Source organism: Meriones unguiculatus, chromosome 14 (genome assembly GCF_030254825.1).
Source record: "Meriones unguiculatus strain TT.TT164.6M chromosome 14, Bangor_MerUng_6.1, whole genome shotgun sequence".
NCBI classification, from domain to species: Eukaryota; Metazoa; Chordata; class Mammalia; order Rodentia; family Muridae; genus Meriones; species Meriones unguiculatus.
Genome location: NC_083361.1, coordinates 69,031,277 through 69,055,653, shown reverse-complemented (window position 1 = coordinate 69,055,653; position 24,377 = coordinate 69,031,277). Strand labels below are relative to the sequence as shown.

The window sequence follows — 24,377 nt, the reverse complement described above, 5'->3', positions numbered from 1 at the left end:
ACCGAGTCTCCAGTCTGCCCCAGTGGGGCCACTTCCCCCAGAGTTCCCAGCGAGAGAGCAGGAGGAGCAGCACAGCTGCCCTGTCACTGCTTTGGACCTTTTGATTATGCTATAAGCTATTACGGTGTCTTGCACTATGTAATCCAAAGGGGAGTTCTGTGGAGAAGTCATCTCATTATGACTGTGACACGAATTTGTCTAGAGCCAGGTCTGATGAGCTTCCCACCCCATAAACTCCAGGCAGGTGCAGAGTGGCACATCTTGATAAGGGTGCTCAGTTGTTCCTGGATCTGGGCGCTGGTTGTGTGTGTGCGGCTTGTGAATCTAAAGCAAGCTGTATATTTTAATGTTATGTGCCATATTTCAGTAAGATCTTTAAAGTAAGGGGATTGTTTCAGGATGTAGTGATTCAGTGGATTCATGTGTGCGGGTAGCCGGGCATGGCAGCACACAAAACTGTAGTCCTGGTACTTGGGAAGCAGATGCAGAAGGATAGCTGTAAGTGAGGCCAGCCACAGCTACAGAGCAAGACCCTTCCGTGATGGCGATTTGGCTGACAACTTGACCACATCTGGAATTAACTAAAACCCAAAAATGGGTGGACACACCTGTGAGGGACCTTTGCTTAACTAGATTGTTTGAAGTGAGAAAATCCACTTCCAATCTGGATCTGTGAGGTGGGAAGATCCACCTTAGATAGGAGCCACACCCTCTGCCCGCAGCCTGTAAGAGGGTGTGGAAGAAGGGAGCTTCTCTCTTTGCTTTCTCCCACCCTTTCAGCAAACCCATTCCTTCACTGGCATTGGAGCAACTTCTTCGGGATTCCATCCTGTCCTGAAGATCAGCTAAGACATCCAGACTCAAGGATGGAGCAGTTACTGGATTCTTGGACTTTCCAGTGCTGGATTAGCTGGACCACAGCCTGTAAGTCATTCTAATCAATCCCCTTTGTTTAGAGAGAGATCTCATCCATAAGTTCTGATAAACTCTAGAGAACCCTGACTAATACACTGTCTCAAATTTTAAAAAGCCAAAAATAAAGAGTAAAAGCAGTACAAAATCTGAGGTTTCACTTCCTGTCCATATGAGGGTGGGGAGGACCTAGATTTCAAACTGCAGAATAAGCTTCTATAAGCTGGAGGGATGACTCAGTGGTTAAGAGTGCTTGATGCTCTTCCAGAGGAGTTTGGTTCCCAGCACCCACATGGGCCAGCTCACAACCACCTGTAACTCCAGTTTCAGGGGACCCTACACCCTCTCTGGCCTCCTCAAGCATCAGCACACACACGGCAGGGGTGCAAGCAAGCGTGTGCACACACACCTCAAATAAATAAATCCTTAAACAGGCTGGAGAGATGGCTCAGGAGTTAAGGACACTTGATGCTCTTCCAGAGGATCTGCATTTGATTTCTGGCACTCACATGGATGGCTCACAAATGTCCATTAACTACAGTTCCAGGGGACCTGACACTCTCTTCTGGCCTCAATAAGTACTGCACACACATGGCACACAGACATACATGCAGGGGAAACATTTATATCCATAAAATAAAATTAAATAATCTAAAGAAGGAAAGATATATTTAAAATAGGTACCTGGTTTCCAGCTGGCTTTTGACTATATGTGACATTTCAAAAACATTAGTTATATCATTGGGATGTTGGCTGATTTCTACAAATATTGTCAGTAATACAATACTGACAATACTGAGAGGGCACTGAAGTGATAATTATCTTGTCAAAGGACAGTATAAGGAACTCAGTTTTTTGAGCTCTATCTGCCTTATGAATTTATATATATCTCTGTGAAGTGAGCCAACTGGAAAATATTTATAGTTATTATCACACAGTGAGCTGGATTCCAAAAAGAGTTTGTAATCTCAGGATAGGTATTATCATAAATTATACTAAAACTCTAAGGTGGCTATGTTGGTACATGCTTGTAATCCTAGCACTTAGGAAATAAAATCATGAGGCTCAGAAATTCAAGATCATCCTTAGCTACATATGGAGTTTAAGACTAGCAAGAGCTACGTGAGAAACTTATCGTCAGCTGGTAAACTATTCTAGCTATACTCTCTTTCTGGCACGCAGCTTCTGTGCCTTCCTGAATAGACTCAAATAACTAATAAGACTAACTAATAATCTAATAAGACTTTATAGTTTTCCCTTAAAACAAATAAAAAATATAATAATTTCCTCATTGTCCCAATTAACTCATTCTGAATAGAGATGAGTCTTAATGCTGTCTTACTCCTTAGCCAAATGTGTCGTGCCAAATCTTGAGTGACAGATAGCTAGGCTGGCCTGGAGTTACATAGACTGGCCTCAGACTTGTGATCTTCCTACCTCTGCCTTCAAGCGCTGGGTTTATAAGCATGAGCCACCACACTTAGCTTGGGCAACAAATAGGTTGAATGGTTCGCAAAAAGAGTGGTAAGACTCTAACCCAATGATATGTCGCTTATTTTATTATTTGTTTATCTATTTTCAGTTTTTCAAGACAAGCTTTCTCTGTGTACCTCTGGCTGTCCTTGACTTGCTTTGTAGACCAGGCTGGCCTCAAACTCAAAGGTCTACCTGTCTCTGCCTTCTGACTGCTGGAACCAAAAGCACGGGCCATCACTGCACAGCAAATGACATGTTCTTTGAAACAACTCATTTTTTCTTTCTAAAAGTCTTAGGCCACTTTTAGCCTGCAGCAGGGGGCGGGTGGGGTATGGAAGTGAGGTACAGTCTTCCTCACAAAGTCAACTTCTCTTTCTTTTCTTTCCTTCCTTTCTCTTTTTCTTTCCTTTCTCTGTCTCTTTCTTTTCTTTCTGTCTCTTTTCTTTCTTTCCTTTTCTTTCTTTTCCTTTTTCTTTCTTCTTTCTTTTCCCCCACTGAAACTAGGTCTTACTATGTAGCCCTGGCTGTTGGCTGTCCTGGAACTCATTTTGTAGACTAGGCTGGTTTTGAGCTCACAGAGACCCACCTGCCTCTGCCATCCGAGTGCTGGGACTAAAAGTGTTTATCACCATGCCAAGTACAAGTTTTTAACACACATTAAAAGACGAGACTCAGCTGGGCAGGGTGATACATGGCTTTAATCCCAGCACTCAGAAAGTAGAGGCAGGTGGATCTCCATGAATTCAAGGACAGACTGGTCTACAAAGTGAGTTCCAGGACAGCCTGGGCTACACGGAGAAAAACTGTTTCAGAAAACAAAAACAAAACAATAAAGAAGACTCAGGGACTAGAAAGCCAGGCATGTAATCACAGCACTCAGGAAGGCTCACAAGTTCTATGCTAGTATGAACCGGATAGCTCAATTCCCACCCGCTTTTTTTCCTTTTTAAGGCAAAGTCAGGAAAAGAATGGGACTCTAACTGGCAATATTCAGCACCCGTTTTTTTACATGCTCCTTGCATAAGCCTCCTACTTAGATGATGGTTTCACATTTCTCAGGATACTGCATCTCTCTTTTTCCTCTTAACAACTCCCTTCTCTAGTTAACATCCTATCTTCACTCTTCACTTTTCATGGGTGGGAATCCTAAGAATAAAGACCAGGAGCAACTAAGATTAAGTGTGAATCTGCAGAACAAACTAATTCAAGACCAAATCCCCACCAGGGGATTTCCTTCTTTCCTTTCTTCCCTCCTTCCTTCTTTCTTTTCTCCCTTTTTAAAAAGGATTTATTTTATTTTGTGTATGGGTGTTTTGCCTGCATGTATGTTTATACACCATGTGGGTTTGTGCCCATAGAGGTCAGAAGAGGCAAATTTGACACTTCCTTAAAAAGAATTCCCTTGCTATACAAAACCTGCAGGACAGTATTCTGGATCCACACACATAAAATTTTAAATGTGGGGCTGGGGAGAAAGTTCAGTTGGTACATACATGTTGTGAAACTGTGAGGATCTCAGTGCAATCCTAGCATCCATGCTGAAAGCCACGCGTGGTGGCGCTGGCCTGTAACCCTAGCACTGGGATGGCAGTTCTGGGGGCTGTGCGGCCAGGGGCTTAGTCTAAGCTGAGACTCCAGTGGGAGACTGTTTCAAAAACCCCGGGTAGACAGTGCCTTAGGAATGACGCTGGAGGTTAACCACTGGCCAGCACACAACATACACTCGCACAAACGAAAGGAAAGACGTAAGGGGCTGAGAAGATAATTCAGCAGTGTGACGGCCCCATCCCCAACACTGCATAAACGAGGCTGGGTGGCACATACTGGTAATCCCGCACTCAGGAGGTGGAGGCAGGAGGATCAGAAGTTCCAGATCCTCAAATACATTACATGTTCAAGGCCAGCGTGAGCTATATGGGATCTTGTCTCCATACACATGCTGTGTGTGTGTAAATAGGAACAAGGAGCAAAAGAAGCACACAGTGGTTTAGAAATGCAGATACCGCCTACAGCACACAGGACTGTTTTAATGGGGCAGAAGCTACCGGACAGGTGGAGGACAGATATCAAAGTCCAAACACAAAACCGTGTGCCCACAAGTGCTCCCCGCACAGCCACGTCCCACGGGACTGCATGCACAAGTCTAAGCCATTCCTGGCAGTCACCGTCCCTTTTACCAAGGAAACACACCGAGACGCCAGTTCCGGGCCACACTTCCCAGACTGCGCTCTCAACACTCTGAACTGGAAAAGGCCTTTCCTTCACATCGATGGTTCAGAACTGGAGATCTAGCTTCCTGACCTGACACCAAAGCCAGCGAGAGTCTAGGCCGGAGTGGGGGGTGGGGGCTGGAGCGCTAGCAGCTGGGGGTAAAGGCACCTCATCGGCACAAAGTGACAGCGACACAATCAGAGCCACACAAATGGTGTCCAGTGTTTGTCTGAGGGCTCAGCCTAGACTGCAGACCAAACTGTCTTCACACAGGAAGAACACAGGAACATGGGGGAGGGCAATCAAACAGCGAACCGTGAAGGAGAAGACCCGCCTTCCAACCTTCCGCTCCTATACGCCACTCCTCAACTGACAGGACTCCACTAAGATAACGGTGTCCTAGAAAGGAGGACAGACAGGGTGCGGTTCGGCAGAAACAGCGTATTAAGGACAGGCGTTTCTTTTAAAGGAACAACGGGGCCTGGCGGGAGCCCTCCCCTGGCCCTGCCACCCCCTCAGCTAAGTTTCTCTCTGAGGTGAGTCCTCTGGTGAGTGATGAAGTTGGAGCTGTTGCTGAAGCCCTTGCCGCAGTCGGGGCACTTGTAGGGCTTCTCCCCGGTGTGGGTGCGCTGGTGTATGATGAGGACGGAGTTCCAGCTGAAGCCCTTGCCGCACTCGGGGCAGCGGTAGGGCTTGTCCCCGCGGTGGGCCCGCTGGTGCATCAGCAGCACGGAGCCCCGGCTGAAGCTCTTGCCGCACAGGAGGCAGCGGTGGGGCCTCTCGCCCGTGTGCGTGCGCTGGTGCGCCGCCAGCTGCGAGCGCTGGCCGAAGCGCCGGCCGCACTGGCCGCACTCGTGGGGCCGCTCCCCAGTGTGCGTGCGCTGGTGCTTGGCCAGGTTGGAGCTCCAGCTGAAGCTCTCGCCGCACGTTGGGCACTCGTAGGGCTTCTCGCCCGTGTGCACGCCCTGGTGCGCGATGAGGCTGGAGCTCTGGCTGAAGCCCTTGCCGCACAGGCCGCAGCGGTAGGGCTTCTCCGGCAGGTGCGTGCGCCGGTGCGTGGCCAGGTTGGAGCTGCGGCTGAAGCTCTTGCCGCACTCGGCGCACTGGTAGGGCCTCTCGCCCGTGTGCGTGCGCCGGTGCGTGATGAGCGCCGAGCTCTGGCTGAAGCTCTGGCCGCAGTCGGCGCACGCGTACGGCTTCTCCCCCGTGTGGATCCGCTGGTGGCGGATCAGGTTGGAGTTGTAGCTGAAGCTCTCGCCGCACTCCCGGCAGGCGTAGGGCTTCTCGCCCGTGTGGATGCCCCGGTGCGTGTTGAGGCTGGAGCGGTTGCCGAAGCTCTTGCCGCACTCGGGGCAGGAGTAGGGCTTCTCGCCCGTGTGCGTGCGCTGGTGCGCGATGAGGTTGGGGCTCCGGCTGAAGCTCTTGCCGCACTCGGCGCACTGGAACGGCTTCTCGCCCGTATGGATCCTCTGGTGGGTGATGAGGTTGGCGCTCCGGCTGAAGCTCTTCCCGCAGTCCCTGCACTTGTAAGGCTTCTCTCCCGTGTGGGTGGTCTGGTGTCGGCTGAAGTTGGAGCCGTCGCTAAAGCTCTTCCCGCACTCGGCGCACTTGTAGTACTTCTCTCCCGTGTGGGTCCGTGCATGTGTGATGAGGTGGGACTTCCGGCTGAACGTTTTCCCGCACTGGGAACACTCGTAAGGCTTCTCGCCCAGGTAGGTGCCCTGCAGGCCTATCAGCTGGCCAGCCTCCCTTCCTCCGGATGGCCTGTCCCTGTGGGCCTCGCCGGGGGCCCTTCCCTGGGCGGCCCCGGAGCCACAGTCTCTCTCACAGTCACTCTCCCCATCGGATTGCGGACCTTGACCTCCGGGTATTTTCAAGAACATCTCGTGCGATTCTGCATCCTCAAACATGTCCTGATTTAAGTTCTCCCCATTCTCACTCTGAATCTCAAAATCTGAAATAAAGAGAAGCATACAGTGTCGGCTCAATTCCCCGTTGGGATGAGAGAAAGGAACAAAAAGGCAAGTTGGAAGAGGTGGGCAGCAGGGTGGCCCTAGGGTGCCTGCACCATGTCTGACCACCCTAGTCTCATCGTTGGGACCCATACGGTAGAAGGCGAGAACCAACTTTAGCAAGCTGTCCTCTGGTCTACACACACACACACACACACACACACACACCCTTTAAAATGACAAGAAAGAAAGGCCTGGGAGGTGGCTTAGTCGGTTGCGTGCTTGCTTGGCAGGCACCAGGCCCTGACCTTGACTCCCAGAATCCACATAAAACAGCTGTGGTGCTGTGTGCTTGTAATTTCAGTGCTGAGGAAGCAGAGACAGGTAAATCCCAGATTATCCTATATGGCAAGCTCCAAGCCTGTGAGATCCTGTCTCAAAAGAAAGATGAACACGGGGCTGGAGAGATGGCTGTGAAGAGCCCTGGCTGCTCCTCCAAAGGACCAGAGTTCAATTCCCAGCAATCACACTCTGGCTAACAACTGTATCTCCAGTTGTTAGTCATAACTTCCTGAAACTCAGTTCCAGGGAAGCAGATGCCTTCCTCGGGCACCAGCCTGTAAAAGAATGAAAAGAGGAATGGAGTCAGAGTGAGAGAAGGGAGAGGAAGAGACGGAAAATACCTGGAGCTGCAGCTGGGCCAAGAAGGTGAGATGGCAGATGCAGTGGTTGCTTCATCTGTAACACTTGGGCTCAAAAGATATTTAAACCTGGAAAATCACTGCAAAGGATAACTCAAACCCCCATTTAAAGGTTTTGAATAGATAAGATTGTTCTTTTGCAATCAGTAGCTAAGGAGAGATAAGTAACATTTACTAAATTAAACACTGTGTACTTCTCCACACTGAGCTCTTCTGAGTTTCCTCTACCAAGAAACCAGCGTCTTCGCAACACTCCCAGCCTGCGCCCTCAGAAGCGAGGGTCCCTGCGTCCCGTTACAGCCATGCACATTCTCACCTTAGCATCTTGGAGTAGCAAACACTACAACAGTAGGTTCCACTTTAAAACATTTTAATTCAGCCGGGCAGTGGTGGCTCACACCTGTAATCCCAACACTCGGGAGGCAGAGGCAGGTGGATCTCTGTGAGTTCAAGGCCAGCATGGTCTACAAAGTGAGTCCAGGACAGCCAGAGCTACACAGAGAAATCCTGTCTTGAAAATCCAAAAACAAACAAAAAAAAATTTTTTTTAATTCATTTTCTTTTTTTTTTTCCCTAAGACAAGATCTCATGTAGTTCATACTAGCCTGGAACTCACCTTATAGATGGCTCACAACCATCTATAATGTGATCTGATGCCCTCTTGTGGCCTGCAGATAGAGAGCACTCATATACATTAATTAATTAATTAATTAATTAATTAATTAATTAATCATTTGGTGGAGGAGGCTCCTCTTTTCTGGGGGGGAAAGGAGAGGGCACCCTTGGGATGTAAAGTAACTAAACTGAAATAAAATAAAAAACAAAGAGGATAGATCAGTCTACGTTCATGTTTGTTGTTGGTTTTTGTTTAGTTTTTGTTGAGACAGGGTCTCGCTGTCCTGGAATGTGATTCCTTCATCCACTTCTCCTGGGGTTGTCCAGACACCACCAGACAAGGAGCAAGAAGGATGAAGCAGAGTCCAGACTGGTGGGGGCAGGTTGCAATTCTAGTCCAGCTGGGCGTGTTGCTTGGGGAGAAAACACTTTCTCTGAGGATAAATCAGAGACTCTCAGACAATGTTTAGCGAAACATCCTATGTGCGCCTTTATTGGTAAAGCAGCTAAAGTTCTCTTTCTCCCTCTCTCATGCGCATGTGTTCTATATGGTATATATTTCACAGATTTAGGTGAATTTGAAGTACTTTTGGTTTCAAGCTAAGAACTGAATGTTTTGTTATAATTTTTAATTATGTATATTGTGTGGGAATGGACATGTGAACGCAGGCGTCCACGGAGCCTGCAGGCACAGGATTCTCTTGGAATCAGAGTTACAGACATTTGGGAGACACCCCGTATGGGTGCTGAACCAAACTCAGTAGCGAACAATATGCCCTCTTAACCGCTGACCCATCTTTCCAATCCTAAGAAGTGGAGTTTTAACACAGGCCACCTCTCCAGCAGTGTTCTCTCCCTTTCATGCCAACAAAAATGAGTGTGAGCTGGCCAAGTAGCATAGTGGGTAGAGTGTCTATCTAGTGTGTGCAAAGCCCTGGGTTTGATCTCCAGCACCCCATCAACCTGGCATGGTGGCTCATGCCTGGAAAACCAGCACTCAAGATGGAGGAGGCGAAGGATCAGGAATCCAAAGTTATCCTACAGACACAGTGAGTTCAAAACCTAAGTGACAGGCTGGAGAGATGGCTCAGAGGTTAAGAGCACTGGCTGTTCTTCCAAAGGTCCTGAGTTCAATTCCAGCAACCACATGGTGACTCATAACCACCTATAATGAGATCTGGTGCCCTCTTCTGGCCTGCTTGCACATATGCAGGCAAAATACTGTATGAATAATAAATGAATCTTTAAAAAAAAAAAAAAAAGACCTAAGCGACATATGACTGTTTTTAAAGGAGGAATGAAGGCAGTAAGATTGCTCAGTGGGTAGAGGCACTTGCTGCCAAGCCTGATGACCTGATTTTTTTTGTCCAGAACCCACACACATGGTAGAAGGAGTGAAACAGCTCCTGAAAGCTTTCCATATGTGCACCATGGAATATGTGCTGCACACACACACACACACACACACACACACACACACAGAATATGTACATATGTGTTTATAATTGTTGAGGGAACAGTTTAGCTACACAGCAAACTTCAAATCTTCTGGCTGTTGCTACTGGACATCAGAAGATGGTAAGGATGGTTGGAGAGCAAAGCTGTGTCTTGGCTCATCTACTGGACAAGAAAGGGTATGAATGTAAACTACTCTCCTCTAATACAGGATAGGCTTCTATTCTTCAAGGTGCATTAGGATCCACGAGAGATCTGATTAAATGGTATTTGGCTTCGGTGGAGTTGGGTAAGATTGACAATGCGCATTTCTACGAAGCTCCCTGTTGATATTAATGCCGTTGTTCCATGGACCATCCCTGGAGTTAAAAAGCTACATTGCCACAGAGTTTAGATTTCGCTGCACTACAGAACCAGCTATGGAGCCTCCAGAAATCTTTCCCGGGAACTAGGGTGCCACCTAGTAGCAGAGCACATGTTTAGCATACAGAAATCTCTGGGTTCAGTCTCAAGCACCCTTGGTATGGACTCCAGAGAGACATCATCATCTGCCAAGTTTAAAAACCGAAGACCTGGCACAGTAGTTAGCTTAAGTCAAGACCACCAACAGGCTTGTGAGACCCCAGACGGCTGGACCTACCCTTAACACTTCTCATTCATTGGCTCTGGAGTAGGATTTACATTTTTTTTTTCTTTTTTTCTCTTCTCTCTTTTCTTTCTTTCTTTTTTTTTCCTTGTTGTTTTGTTTTCCGAGACAGGATTTCTCTGTATAGCCTTGGCTGTCCTGGACTCACTTTGTAGACCAGGCCAACCTCGAACTCACAGAGGTCTGCCTGCCTCTGCCTCCCTAAGTGCTGAGATTAGAGGAGGTGCCACCTTGCCTGGCGGGATTTACATTTTTAACAGGTTTGACCCTGCTGGTCCAGGAAACCAGTACTGCACTCCCTCACTATGCAGCCTACTCAGCCCCTGGTTTCCAGGATCCTACTGCCTGGCCTTCCCAGAGTGGGGATTTATAGGTGTGTGACCATTATCAAGTATTTTTCAAGTTTTAGACTAATAATTCCCTTTTCCTTCCTGTGATATCTCTCAGCACTGTGGGGTAATGGAAGTCCATGAGGCCTACACATCTGTCAGGAGAGGTTTAGCAGCCCTTCCACCATCATGAGGCCACTACGCTGGAGTTGCTGGTCTCCTCCAAGTTTCTCTGTCCCATCTTCTCACAGCAGATGGATGAACTCTGGAACAGCAGGTAGCACAGTGCAGAGACAAACTGTCCCCATCTTACGCCAAGCATTATTGGAACCTAAACTGGGCCATGAATTCGATAAATGACTTCTAACCTCAAGCATGAAACACAGAAACATGAATAGTTTAACTGCCAACTATTGGAATGTGAATGAGCTAGGGTCCTGAGAGAGGGTCAGGCGCTGGGTTTCCCCCAGGGCTTCAGGTATGCCACCCAAACTGACAACCACTGAGCTCCTCCCACGAAGGACCTCAACTTCCTGTATAGTTCAAGCTGGTCTCTAACTTATAGCCACCCTCCTCCACCTCCTGAAAGCTAAGATTTCAGATGTGTGCCAGCTCCCTTAAATTGGAGTTACAAGTGGTGGTGAGCCACCTGAGGTGGGTGCTGGGAACCAAACTTAGAGCAATTAGTGCTTTTACCCACTGAGCCATCTCTCCAACCAAAAGACACTTAAAAAAAATCTTTATTTTTATTTCATGTGCACTGATGTTTTGTATGTATTTATGAATACGTACGAGATCATGTATGTCTGTGTGAGGTGTCAGAATCCCTGGAACTGGCTTTACAGACAGTTGTGAGCTGTCGTGTGGGTGCTGGGAATTGAACCTAGGTCCTCTGGGAAGAACAGCCAATGCTCTTAACCACTGAGCTAGCTTTCCAACTCCCAAAAGATAAATATTTTAAACTCGGAATTTTTCTGGAAAACCCGAGTCTCATTTCCCAAAGCACGGGGTGGGTGGGGGCAGGGGCACAGGCATTCTTTTTTTTACCTCAACAATCTGTAACAGTTACAGAAGTTGCCCACTGCTTTGTGTAAGTGCTCTTTTGACAGGCCTGTGTGGACTGAAAGCTTGGCTATCAAACAAGGACAATGTGGTCAATCTCATACAAACCCCCAGGAGCAGTGATGTCGTCCCAAGATTTTTATTTTATGACCATGTGCCTACATGTGTGTATGTGTACCGTGTGCGTGCCTGTTTCCCAGAGAGGCCAAAAGAGGGCACCAGAACCCCTGGGACTGGAGTTATAGTTGGTTGAAAGCTGTCGTGTAAATGCTGGTAATCGAACCTGGGTCCTCTGTAAGAGCAGTAAGTACTCTTAACTGAGGAGCTGTCTCCTGCCTTTTATTCTGAGATTTGGTTGCTGAGCCTCCCAATCTCATTTTCCATCAAGGGACACTGTCACCCACAGCCAGAGCCAGCTCATTAGCTTGAGAGGTTTTCACTGTCCTTCAACACGAAAGTGAATTCTCTGTAACTCAGATTTCCAACTGCAACTTTGTCAATTCAAGTAAATGTTGTCTCATGACTATGGCTGGTCTAGACCACAGCAAGTGAAAAAGCTACCCAATACGTTTATACTTAGACCACACAGGGACCATCTCATTGGGGCTCTGTAATTTGAGAAATGGGAAAAACACTTCCAACTTCAGAAATGTGCTGCTTTAAAATACAGTTATTGATACATATTACATACTTGCTGGGTTTGCTGTCTCTGAATGAGGGAACTTGGAGAATGGAAACACTGTAGGCTAAGAGGAGTCTTTGATGGTGCTAAGCTGAATGGCTTGCCCATTGGCATGAGTATTTCCCTAGGTCTAGGATGATGTCCCACCAATCTTCCTTTGAAGATTCAGAGGTATCTTTGGCTATGCTTTGCCTAGCTTTACCTGACTCCATTTTGTTCTACAAAATCAAAGCTTAGGGGTTGGAAAGATGGCTCAGCGGTTAAAGATGGCTCTAGCAATAGACCTGAGTCAGGTTCTAGCACCGGTGTCAGGAGGCTCAAACCACCTGTAACTTCTCAAGGGCAGCTGACCCCTCTTCTGGCCGCTATGGGCATCTGCACTCATATCTACATACCTCTGCACAAGCACACGTGCCTGCGTACAATTGAAAATTAAAAATGCATCTTTAAGACCAAAGCTTAATTGGGTGGTGGTGACACACACCTCTGTACTCCAGAGGTAGAGGCAGGCGAACCTCTAAGTTCTAGGCCAGCCTGGGCTACACAGAGAAACCTTGTCTCAGAAAACCAAAAATAAACAAACAACAAAACTGGTTTTCTTAAGAAAAGGCAGACATGAGCCTGAAGAGACAGCTTATCAGTGAAGACTGATGTTCCTCCAGAGGACTTCAGCTCCCTGCACCCACCACTGTCTAAACTCCAGCCTCAGGAGAGCTGACTTCCTCTTTTGGCTCCTGCAGGGATCCGAATTCCCATGTGTGGGGTCACAGAAGCACATATATACATGATTAAAAATAAAAGTGAATCTTTAATTGTTTTTAAAGGCAGATGCTGATCGAGGCTAAAGATACAGCCCAGAGTACTTGCCTAGGAAGGACCAAGGCAGGAGAATGATGAGTCCAAGGTCATTTTGACCTTTGCAATGAGCTCAAGACTGGCTTGGAGTAGAGACAATATATAGTGAGGCCTCATCTCAAAACAAAAAGCCAGCAAATAACAGCACTGTATAAAGGGCATAGTGACACACACCTAAGATCTGGAGGGAAGTAAAGGCATGAGGATCAGAGAAGTTCAAGGTCATCCACAGCAACAGAGTATCTGAGACCATCCTGGGCAATGGAGACCCTGTCTGGGTTAAAAAAAAAATGAGGGGAGCTGGGGGTGCAGAAGTAAGGTTCCTTGTATCCGGAATGTAAGAGGTAAGAGTCTAGTAAGAGCTAGCCATCTGTTTGTCCCCTTGATGGACTAAGCAGAGGTCTCTCAACCTGCAAGTGCAAACATTTCTTTATTCATCCCAACAATAGTCACTGAGTTCTCACTATGAGAGGAAACCCAGAAAGAGCATGGAGAGGAGAGGATAAGGCCTCTAGCCTTTAAGACTTTGTGAAGTTCCTAAAAGAAAAAAGAAGAATATTTATATCAATAACATAAAAGATTGATAAAAAGTGAAGACTGAGGCAGGAGAATGATGAGTTCAAGGTCAGCCTGGGCTTCCCAGTGAGCTCAAGACCAGCCTGAACTAGACACAATAGAGTGAGGCCTCATCTCAAAACAAACAGCCAGCAAATAACAAAAGTGCAACAAGAAAGAGACTGCAAGCGACCACCCCCGTAGAAGGTCAATTGGTTTGGTAGACAAGAAACCTGTTCTGGGGGACATGAAGGAACTTGATGAGTGGGGCAGAGGCGAGACAGAGGTTTAGTTTAGAGACGACTGCAGAAATTCAGTCAGGAAATCCCAACACCTGACTTGGGGCTGAGAATGAACACCCAGGAAACATGGACAAAACAGAGGTAAACTTTACATGTAAATTATTAATAGAGATGCGGTTTTAATTGGAATTACAAGACTCTTCAAGGGAGAACACCCAGGGGTACCTCTTAGTCAAATATTAAGCAGTGACTAACCAGGCCTTGAAATGCTCTTTCCTGGGTCAATACACCCTAAGACCTTTATCTTAACAAACAGAACAGAGGCCGACTGGTATCAGGTCGAGCAAATGTTTGAGAAGGAATGAAGGTGTCCTGACTCCTGGGAGCCACTATGAAGGGCAACGTGTGTTATCCAATGAAGACCAACAGAGATAACCATTTTTTTTTTTAATGTTTTTTTCGAGACAGGGTCTCTATGTGTAGTCTTGGCTGTCCTGGAACTCACTGGTTTGTAAACCAGGCTAGTCTCCAACTGAGAGAGATCTGCCTGCCTCTGCTTCTGCCTCCCCACTGCAGGGATTAATGGTGTGGGCTACCACCGCCTGGCTTAACAGAGGTAATCTTTTTATTTACTTATTTATTTATTTTATTTATTTAATGTGCATTAGTGTGAATATGTCAGATCCCTTGGAATTGGCATTACAGACAGTTGTGAGCTGCCATGTGGGTGCTGGGAATTGAACCCAGGTCCTTTGGAAGAGCAGGCAGTGCTCCTAACCACTGAGCCATCTCTCCAACTCCCAACAGAGGTAATCTTAAAGGCAGAAGTCAGAACATGATTCCTCCTCCGGGGAGAAACCCCCATCTTAGAGGACCAGTGAAAAAAGTGAGACACTGCAGAGCTGATGGTGAGGGCTCTAATCACCTCAGACTCCCGCTGAGAAACAGCATCAATCATGACTTCCCCCAGTAAACAATCACCAGACAGACTTCTCCTCAGCCCAAGCCTCTGTGCTATCTTGGAAATCCTGAAGTTCATTATAAACTCGCCATAGCCATCAGACGCAAGGGAAGTCTAATATAGGGCAAGTTTCTTTTCTTTCTTCTTCTTTGTACAAAGGTTAAAATTAAGCTGAATTCAGTAGCATATCCATAAGCCCAGAATTCAGGAGATTCAGATGGGAGGATTACTGTGGGGCAGGTGAGCCCTGCAACTGGGGGAGCCAGCCCAGATCAAGAAAGAGGTTCAGACATGTCCAAACCCCAAAAATCTCATCTTGAGGCTGGCTCTCTCCCTCCTCTGAGCCTGCATGCCCAGGCGCAAGCATCCTTGAGACCACTACCTCTGCCACACTTGAGGTAGTCACATAGCCTGGGTGGCCAGGTTTCAGATCAAAACTTCCTATTTCCCCATAAAGCCGTGTCCAGCTAGCCCCTGAAATGCCTCTCCATGCAGATGAAGCATTTCAGCCAATGATGTACACTCACCCGGGACATCCCTACCCACTTCCCCAAGGCTTATATAGCCCTATTTCCCCCAGTGAGAGCCTTTTCACTGAAAACTGGCTCAGAGAAGGCTGGTTCTCCCCGAACTCACACCAGCCCTGCTAAATTAAAATACCTCAAATAAAACTTAGGGCCTGGAACCAGGTAGTAGTGTGCATGCCTTTAATCCCAGAACTTGGAAGGCAGTAGAAGGTGGGTCTCTGAGTTTGAGGCCAGCCTGGTCTACATAATGAATTCCAGGACAGCCAGTGCTATGCAGAGAAACCCTGTCTCAAAAAAATAAATAAAAAATAAGAAAGGAAGGAAGGAAGGAGGGAGCCTTAGGACCCGTGAAACTCACGCAGTAGCAAACAGACCTGAGTCTGAATCCTGGCTCTACCAAATGACAGCTGTGTGCCTGCTGAGCTTCCTGTCAAGTGACAATCCCACTCACCTCACAAGATTCTTGTGCCAGTGCCATATAAGGTGCCCAGTCAGGGCTGGGTCGGTCAGTCCTCTAAGTCCTTTCTTCTGAGGACAGACTTACCCATGTCTCTCAGTCCCTGCCTACTGTCACACCCTCTGCCCTCAACTACCTTCTCCTCATCCTCTCCCTTCCCAGCCTGCTAAGTCCTTCAGACTGGACAGCACTGAGTCAGTCACTCTGCCTTACACCCTGATGGGCTCTCCTCCTTCCAGGACCTCACGAGGAATCATCAGGACCCTCATTCGATGCAACGCTTAAGAACACAAGCATTTCCCCTCATACCAGCTACCTGATCTTAGAGTAGGGCACCCTCCTCCTCTAATGACAATAATCCACTTATGTTCCAAGACGGTGCTCGTGAGATGCTAAACAGACTGTGGGCCTGAAGACAGAACTCCAGAGATGCCTTTACACTGATAGTTCTTTCTCACACGTCCTGTCCGATCTTATCTTCCACCGCTGCGGTTTCCACCTCCTTCTGACTCCCAACATGGCACATCTCATGACCAGGCTGCTTCCTGACTGCTCTCCACTAGCCTCTCCCCAATCTAATCAAACCTACATCCTGTTGCCAAAGTCAGCTTCCTCTCATGCCCCACAGGCCCTAGTTAGAGAGCCAATGCATTTCATTCAAACCTCCAGCCTCCCTTCCCCCAAACTCCCACCACTTCCTGAAAACACACTTTCCATTCCCATCAGCAGGCCTGCCTTGCTGCTGTCATCTGAGGAAACCCGCTTCCTCAGCTCCCCGACTTCAGAGCCTTGGTTGAGCACAGCTCCTCTCAGCTGTCATAGTTTCCTCCTGGCACCGTGACTTTCCAAATTCTACGCCATTCTGCTACCTCCTACTCATGGTCCATGCCTGCTACAAAGCCTTCTCTGATCTGGCCTGACCTCTCCACATGCCTTTATGAATTCCTGAAGTACTTCAGCAGCACAAAGCAGCCACATCCTCTGGGTCCTGAAATTGTCCTAGGGGAAAGGCAGAACTGAAGTAAATACTGGATAATCAAATAAGCACAGTTTACAGCCCAAGGCCAAATGCAAATAGAACAGGTAACTGGACAAGGATCCAGAACTCATCACTAAAGCACACAGATACAGTAGCCGCTGTAAACAGCATGTCTGGAATTACCTTTTTTCCTTTCTCCAGATGAGATCTATTCTGTATACAGAGACTAGCTTGCAATCCTCCAGTTTCTGAGCACTAGGGTAACAGGCGTACCCCTCCAAGCCTGGCCAATTACTCTTTAAAGAGTCTAAGATGACTCCATACCACAGAAAGCCCAGACAATTTACCTGTTGCTTATCAAAATGACCACTCTGAAAAAAAACTGCATTTTTTCCTAATTGCCAACTCTATTTTCAATGATTACAACCAACTGAAGGGTCCAGGGGGTGGATTACAGAGTTCATTTTTGTGCTTATACTTACAAACCAACAGAAATGTTCTGTTCCTCTTAAGGGAAGAACATCTTATTCTTGAGGCAGAGGCAGGCAGAGCTCTGCAAGTCAGAAGCCAGCCTGGTCTACACAGTGAGTTCAGGCCAGCCAGGTATACATAATGAGATTCTATCTCAAAACTTAAAAAATAAAATCAAATTAAATTAAATTAAAGAAGAAGAAAAGAAATACTTTCTCTTTATAGCAAGAGAAATTAAAAACCACAAGCCCAAAAATAGCTTCCAGATAACTCTGGTGCATGCTAGGCAGGCATCACATTTACCACTGAACTTTACCCCAGACCACTCTGTGATTTCAGTCAACCTCCCAATCACTGGACCAAACAAGTCAAAGCAGAGTGTAGTATGCAAACAGAGCTCCAAGACCAGCCCTCCAAGCCCCTCCTACTGAAATTCTGGGGCTACCGCTGCACACAGTGAGGGCATCAGAAGAGCTATGATCTCGCTGAGTGCCTCAGAGACAGTAAGGAGAGACAGGCGCCATCTCTTCCTCTAGGAAGAGCACTCGCTCCCGCCCAGCCACTGCACTACCGCACCTCAGGAGGCTCCCGCCCTCTCCCTGCCCCGTCCTACATCTCACCACTGCTCCGAAAGGTCTGGGTCAAGTCTTCCACCAGAGCCACAGCCTCCTCGCTGCTCTCTGGCCGGTGCTCTTGCAGCCAGGCCTGAATCTCCCTTGGCAGCACGGTCAACATCTGCTCCTTCGTGTGCACCTCTGGCCTCAGCCAGCGTCGACAGAGCTCCCGAAACCGGACAAGTGCACCCTGAGGTCCCCCAGCTGCACCTTCCTCCTGTGGGCTGCCCTTTCCAGCACTCTGGGGAAAGGGCTCGGACTCAGGGCCATCCTCCTGCAGCACTGCTTCCTGCACCCATGAGTCATCCTCCAGGATCATAGTGGTAACCTCCGCCTGTTCATCTTCGTCTTGAGGTACCTGAACCAAAGGGCTGAGAGGAGCTGTCATTGCAGGAACTTCGGCTGCCATTATCCAACTTCCAGGATGATCACTCCAATGTCAAGCCTCGCACCCGTCTCCAGGCTCTCTGAGAAGGCACCTCCTTCCTCCAATCCCAGCACGAATGTCTGCTGAGAAACAAGACAGGACCAGAATCACTAAGTAATTTACATCTTACAGCCATCTCGAAGCAGCCTCCTTACATTCAAAACCCAACAGAGGCTTGCTGCCTTACTCCTGAAGACAGTGCCTCTCTGTGGCAAAAGACACACCACACACACACACACACACACACACAGCACTATTCTTTTCGGAAGACTGAAGAATGAGTAGTAGAAATACAATGGTCTGGGGTGAGAGAAACAGAACCAACATATCCTGCCCTAAGTTCAGACTTTCTGCAGAGCAAATGACCTTGACCTAACGAAGAGGTTAATCATTCAACCTCAGAGACAACTTCATAAATAGATAATAACACTCACCCTTATCATTTGGAACATCTTAATGATTGGTAGCGGATCGTATGTTAAGCTTCACTAGGAGGAGACATTACTGCTATGTTTTCAGAGGCTGGGTTATCCTCAGGGAACTGGTTCCAGGAACCTCAGGTTCCCACATCTCTGAATGCTCAAGTCCCCTATTGATATACCTTCAATCATCTCTGAACAGCATATACCTAAGTGTAAACACTATGTAAAAAGTTGTTATACTGTTTGGGATATAATAACATGAAAAAGTCCCTACATGTTCAGTACAGACATTGTTTATCTCACTGTGTAGCCCAGGCTGGCCTTTAACTGCTAGTCTTTCTGCCCTGCCTCCTGAGTACTGAGAATACAGCTATGCCCCATCACCTAGAATTTCCCAAGTAGCTTTTTAAATGAACATGCATGGGGGTCAAGGGGGTGGGGTGGGGGTAGAGGGACCTAGACCTGAGCAGCAACTCTACAAACTAGTCAAAGCAGTGGTGTTAAAAACTATTTAACATTTACACAATGGAACACTACTCAGCAGTTAAAAATAAGGAAATCATGAAATTTGCAAGCAAATGGTGGGAACTAGAAAAGATCATCCTGAGTGAGGTATCCCAGAAACAGAAAGACACACACAATATATACTCACTTACAAGTGGATAGTGGACATAAAATATAGAATAAACCTACAAAAATCTACACACCTAAGGAAGGTGAGCTAGAAGGAGGACCCTGGGTAAGATGATCAATCCTCACTCAGAAAGGCAAATGGGATGGACGTTGGAAGAAGGAGAAAACAGGAAACAGACAGGAGCCTACCACTGAGGGCCTCTGAAAGACTCTACCTAGCATTGTATCAAAGCAGATACTGAGATTCATAAAATATGGGCGGAGTGTAGGAAATCTTAAGAAAGAATAGGGAGATAGTAAGACCTGGAGAGGGCAGGAGCTCCACAAGAACAGCAATAGAACCAAAATATCTGGGCACCCGGGTCTTTTCTGAGACTGATTCTCTAGCCAACGACCATTCATTCAGATGTAGCCCAGAGCAGCTCAGTATCCAAGTGGGTTCCCTAGTAAGGGGAAAAAGGACCGTCTCTGACATGAACTCCGTGGCTAGCTCTTTGATGGCCTCCCCTGGATGGGGGAGCAGCCTTGCCAGGCCACAGAGGACAATGCAGCCAGTTCTGATGAGACCAGATAAGCTAGGGTCAGTTGGAAGGGGAGGAGGACCTCGCCTATCCGTGGACTTGGAGAGGGACATAGGAGGAGATGAGGGAGGGAGAGTGGGATTGAGAGGGGAGGAGGGAGAGGACTAAAGCTGGGATACACAGTGAATAAACTGTAATTAATATAAAAAAATAAAAATTTAATGAAAAAACTATTTAAATATTATAAAAGCAACGAATATTTATTTTTAAAAATCATTACACCATAGATTCAGATAACATGCCTTCCCACCCCTATGAAAATAGCAAAAGTAGAAAGTAAAAACAGCAACAAAACAACAAAAAGAAAACTGAAGCTTCCAACGTCAATTTGTCCAAATGACAACCAACGTGAAACACAAACACAGCGGACCCCTTCCTGGGAACACTAAACCTAGACGGCCCATTCACTAAACCGGGCCACGGCACGCCCCCTCAGAGCCTCTGTTTCCCCATCTGGACAAAGAGGGGGCTCGACCGGGTGTCGCCGAGCATCCCTTCCCAGAATAAAGCCTGCGCTCCCGGGGTGCGTGTGCTCGGAGCGCTGGCATAAGCGGAATCCCGGGGGCCCGGAAGGGTCGGGACGCAGAACCGAGAGCCCAGACCGCGGGGTACGGACCCCGACGCCCCTCCCCCAAGGTGCCCTCAGCTGGCTCCAGGCCCGTTATTCGCTCGTCTCTCCGGCTGTTCCCCGCCGGGCGCGCGGCTTCTGACCTGCCTCTCCCTCTGGCCTCTCCAGGAACCAGATCCTGTTCCCACGACGGCTCGGTGCGCAAAAGCACCCCTCGGACCGGCCGGCCCCGGTCCCTCTGGCTTCACCTCAGCTCAAGCCCAAGGGGCAAGGAGAACAATGGACGGGAGAGGCCCGCCCACGGCCACTCTCATTGGCTGCTCAGGACAGTTTCTGGAAACTCTGCTCCGCTATTGGTGAAGGCAGCGTCCAGATGGAAGGCGGGCTGCTCGGCCCGAGGTGTTGTGGGAAATGTAGTTTAGCCAGAAAAAACTGAACACCGTACCTGAGCGAAGAGAGGCTTTGATAGCCCTAGGCAAAGCCTCAGAATCAGAGGCACAGAAAATCCCCGGACTAGCCTTCGGTCTTCTAGTACGGCCCAAGGCTTTTACCTGAGACAGTTTCAATTCTCTAAAGCCTGCGTGTATTTGTCTATTAAAAAAAAAAAACGAAAGCTGGGTGAGAATTGTGAGGCAAATGGTGGTGTTGGGCCCCAGACAGCCAAAAGCTGACTCTGATCGGGGAAGAAATCTGTGCCCGTAAAGGCCCTCGTGGCCCAACCCCGCACCTCTCCCTGCAATCCGCAGCTACGCCCGGGCACTCGGGTGTTGCACACCCCTTTGTTTTCACACGTGGTATTGCTGCGTCTGCATGAAAGCCCCGCCCCGCTCCTTCGGCTTTGGACCGCACACTCTTCCACAATCTCCTTCTGCCTTGGTGTTAGGAAGGAGGCTAATTCTGGGAGAGAATGACCAACCAGGTGCCCTAAAACAGGACATAAAGAACAACAGGTGACAGCCCGCTCAGGGCCCCCAAAACAGGATGTAAAGAGCAGTAGCGGTCTACCAGCTGACTGGGCTTAACCGGGCTTCGGGGTCTTTCCTCATAAGGACAGTGTGCAGAGTGCTTTTACCCTTTCACCCAGTGAACTTTTCAGCTTTGGGGGTACTTAAACCCCCAGGCACAGTCCTGCATCTTAAGTGTATTTGGACTGGGTAAAATGGGCATCCAAGAAAAGCGTGCTACTTTCTTGTAGCGCTCACCTCGAGAGAGACACAAGGAGGAGGGAACAGATAAAGGACGGATCTAACAATCATTCCTTCTCTGCTCCCATTGCTCTTTTCCCAAAGATCATCCTTTTATCCCCGAACTCGCTCTTACTCCCCTTACTTGATGCTCTTGAAGAGGACCCAAGTTCGATTCCCGACACCCACATCGAAGCTTACAACAGTTTGCAGGACTGGTGCCAAGAGATCCAAAAACCCTCTTCTGGCCGTCCTAGACCCTAGACATGCATGTGGTTCACGTACATACATGCAGGCAATCTCTGAGTTCCAGGCCAGCCTGCTCCACAAAGTGAGTTCCAGGACAGCCAGGGCTACACAGAGAAACCCTGTCTCAAACAAACAAACAAACAAACAAACAAACAAAAAACATAAACAAACTCTTGACTGCTTTACTCCTATATGTCCCATCTGATTTTTTTTTTCCTTTCGGGACCACAAGAGCCAATACTGTTGCTGGTGTAGAGAGGAAAGTGTGGACCTCTCTCTAATACTAGCATTGCCTGCCTAGTCAGCTGCACAAAGGTTCCATGGGTATGGGAATGTGACTACTACCTTGGTGTTTGGATGGTTCCCTGGGCATCACAGCAGCACCTCAGCGTTGCCAAGGTTGGTACTTCAAAAGAAATGGCTGCCTCCGCACTGAGAGTAACTACCTGGACACCCAAAAAGGAAGCCTGAGGAAGAGGCAACAAACAACCCTTTCTGGCCTATGATAAAACATGCCCTTACTCACGGAGCCATCTTGCTGATCCAGGAACTCTTACCTTCTCATTTTGCTGTTCACTTTCTGGTAGTCTGTCAGATGAACAAATCTGAATGCTGGAGAGATGATTTACTGGGAAGTAGTACTTTCTGCTCATCCAATGGATCGGAGCTCAGATGCCAGCACCCACGTCAGTGGCTCACAGCTGCCTGTAACTCTAGCTCCGGGGGATCTGACACACCCTCTTCTGTTCTCTCCAGGCATCCACACAAGCAAAGAATACTTACACACACACACACACACGCACGCACGCACACACGCACACACACACCACAAGATAAAATCTTTTTTTCCTTAAAAAGATTTTTAAATTTAAATTAAAAGACTTAAAATGATATTTGGCCTTTTGAAAGGCTTATTTTATTTTTAATTATGTGTCTCTATGTGGGTACATGCATGTGAGTTTGGGTGCCCACAGAGGCCCAAGGCATTGGTTCCTCTGGAACTGGAATTACAGAAGGTTATGAGCTGCCTAGTGTGGGCGCTGGGACTCAAACTCGGGTCCTCTCCAAGAGCAAGTGTGTGATCCTAATCACTGAGTCACCAGCCCTGATCTGAATTTTTACCCAGGCAATTTTGTTTATCCTGATTTTTTTATAGATTCTGATTTTTTGTGTTAGACCCCCACACTACCCCAAAGATCATCTGAGCTCACCGTTTCCCAGTTTCCCATTAATTAACCTCAGGAATCCAAACACACAAAAAAAGGGCTGGAAAGACTTTTCCAGCATAACTCCAGGCCCTGGGATCCAAGGACCTTTTGACCTCAGAGGGTACCAGGGACACAGGTGGTGCACTTACATGCATGCAAACAAGACACTTATACAAATAAAGTAATAAAATAGATCTAAAAAGAAAATACCTTACAAAAAAAGATGCCCAAGTAACATTCAGATTTGTTACTAGGTATAAGATTGAATCTTAAGGCTTCTTAATGTGGTAATCCTAAACGGAGCGCATGCAAACAGCACCACCTCCAGGCCAGCCTGAGAAGTTACCTAAAGTTCCCGGATGCAATTGCCAGCCACCACTCTTCCTGCTGTAGGTGCGCCTGGAGAGGAGAGCGGAGGAATACTGCCAGTGATGATTTCGGGGGATGACTTTATATCAACAAAGATTTGTCTCTATGTATGTCCATTTGTAATAGAAGTTTTGGTTTCTTTGTATGTTATGTAAATATCTTTTGTTTTAATCCCAAGTGTGGGATTTTAGTTGGGCTACAGTTTCTCCACACCTGTTAATTGTCACATGTGGGGTGTGATCTTTCCCAGCTGGTAATGGCCTTCCAAGTGCTGCATGGAGACGGGGCGTGGTTTAGGACTCTATAAATATGAGAGCCAAGAAAGAGAAGAGGTGGCATTCGTTGAGAAAGCATGGGGTCCGATGTTGGCGTGGGGTGTGGGGTGGGAGGCGGGGAGCAGTGTGAAGAGACCAGAGACAGTGTGGCGGTTAGGAGCGAACAGTCAGAGGGCGCAGTGGCGTGGAGGAGCCTGCTGCCTGTATCTGCAGTTGATGGAGATTAGTATAGAGCCCTAAAAGAACCCCGTGACCCTAACTAGCTGGGAGAAGTAAAGGGGTCCTGGCCCCCTCTCCCCACTAACCTTTTCTCTCTCCTACTTAAGTTGGGGGCTTGGTGGAAGGGAGGTAGAGGCCCAAACACCCCAAGTAAAGGAGTTTGTTTGTTTGTTTGTTTGTTTGCTTGTTTTTTAAAGAGTGTTATATCCATCCTCACCCCCGGGGAAAGATTTGATGGGTCAGTGGGGTGCACCGCTGAAACTTTCCGGAAGTCCAAGAATCCATTTATATTTGCTCCCATCCCAAACCAGCTGCTGAGCATAGGAACGGAAACTAGTCTGTCACAGGAGCGGCCTGCAGCCTGTCCTCAGCGTCCTGTGGCTCAGGCTCAGGGGAGCTGCTCTTAACCTAAGTCAACCATCCCAGGAGAAACAAGGGAAGGAAGAAATCACATGTGAACCAACTCATGGCCTAATGATACTGCTGAAAGGGGGCGTGCTACCAAAGCTGGCCTCTGAGACCACCATGGCTGAGGCAATA

At 47.8% G+C, this 24,377-nt stretch overlaps 1 protein-coding gene across 3 annotated transcripts; it reads right to left on the bottom strand.

The window, feature by feature from the left end:
* Window positions 1-4,374: 4,374 nt before the first annotated feature.
* Window positions 4,375-20,625, bottom strand: Zscan2 (zinc finger and SCAN domain containing 2). 3 transcript variants are annotated; one of them, XM_021663229.2, is made up of 3 exons: window positions 20,477-20,625; window positions 17,709-18,212; window positions 4,375-6,553 (listed from the first exon to the last, which is right to left on the bottom strand). In XM_021663229.2, exons 2-3 carry the CDS (start codon window positions 18,109-18,111, stop codon window positions 5,115-5,117), a joined length of 1,842 nt encoding a protein of 613 aa, XP_021518904.1. In that variant the 5' UTR covers window positions 18,112-18,212; window positions 20,477-20,625; the 3' UTR covers window positions 4,375-5,114. The 3 variants fall into 3 exon arrangements, with proteins under 3 accessions (XP_021518904.1, XP_060223410.1, XP_060223411.1); XM_060367427.1 differs by having other exon boundaries at window positions 17,709-18,209; XM_060367428.1 differs by lacking the exons at window positions 17,709-18,212; window positions 20,477-20,625 and adding an exon at window positions 7,235-16,563.
* Window positions 20,626-24,377: the final 3,752 nt, after the last annotated feature.

Bases quoted from the DNA above. Each gene is read 5' to 3' on its own strand.
- Zscan2 (XM_021663229.2), bottom strand. From the start codon at position 18,111: ATGGCAGCCGAAGTTCCTGCAATGACAGCTCCTCTCAGCCCTTTGGTT. The intron at 6,554-17,708 runs GTGAGATGTAGG...TCTTTATTTCAG, and splicing joins CCAGACCTTTCGGAGCAGTG to ATTTTGAGATTCAGAGTGAG.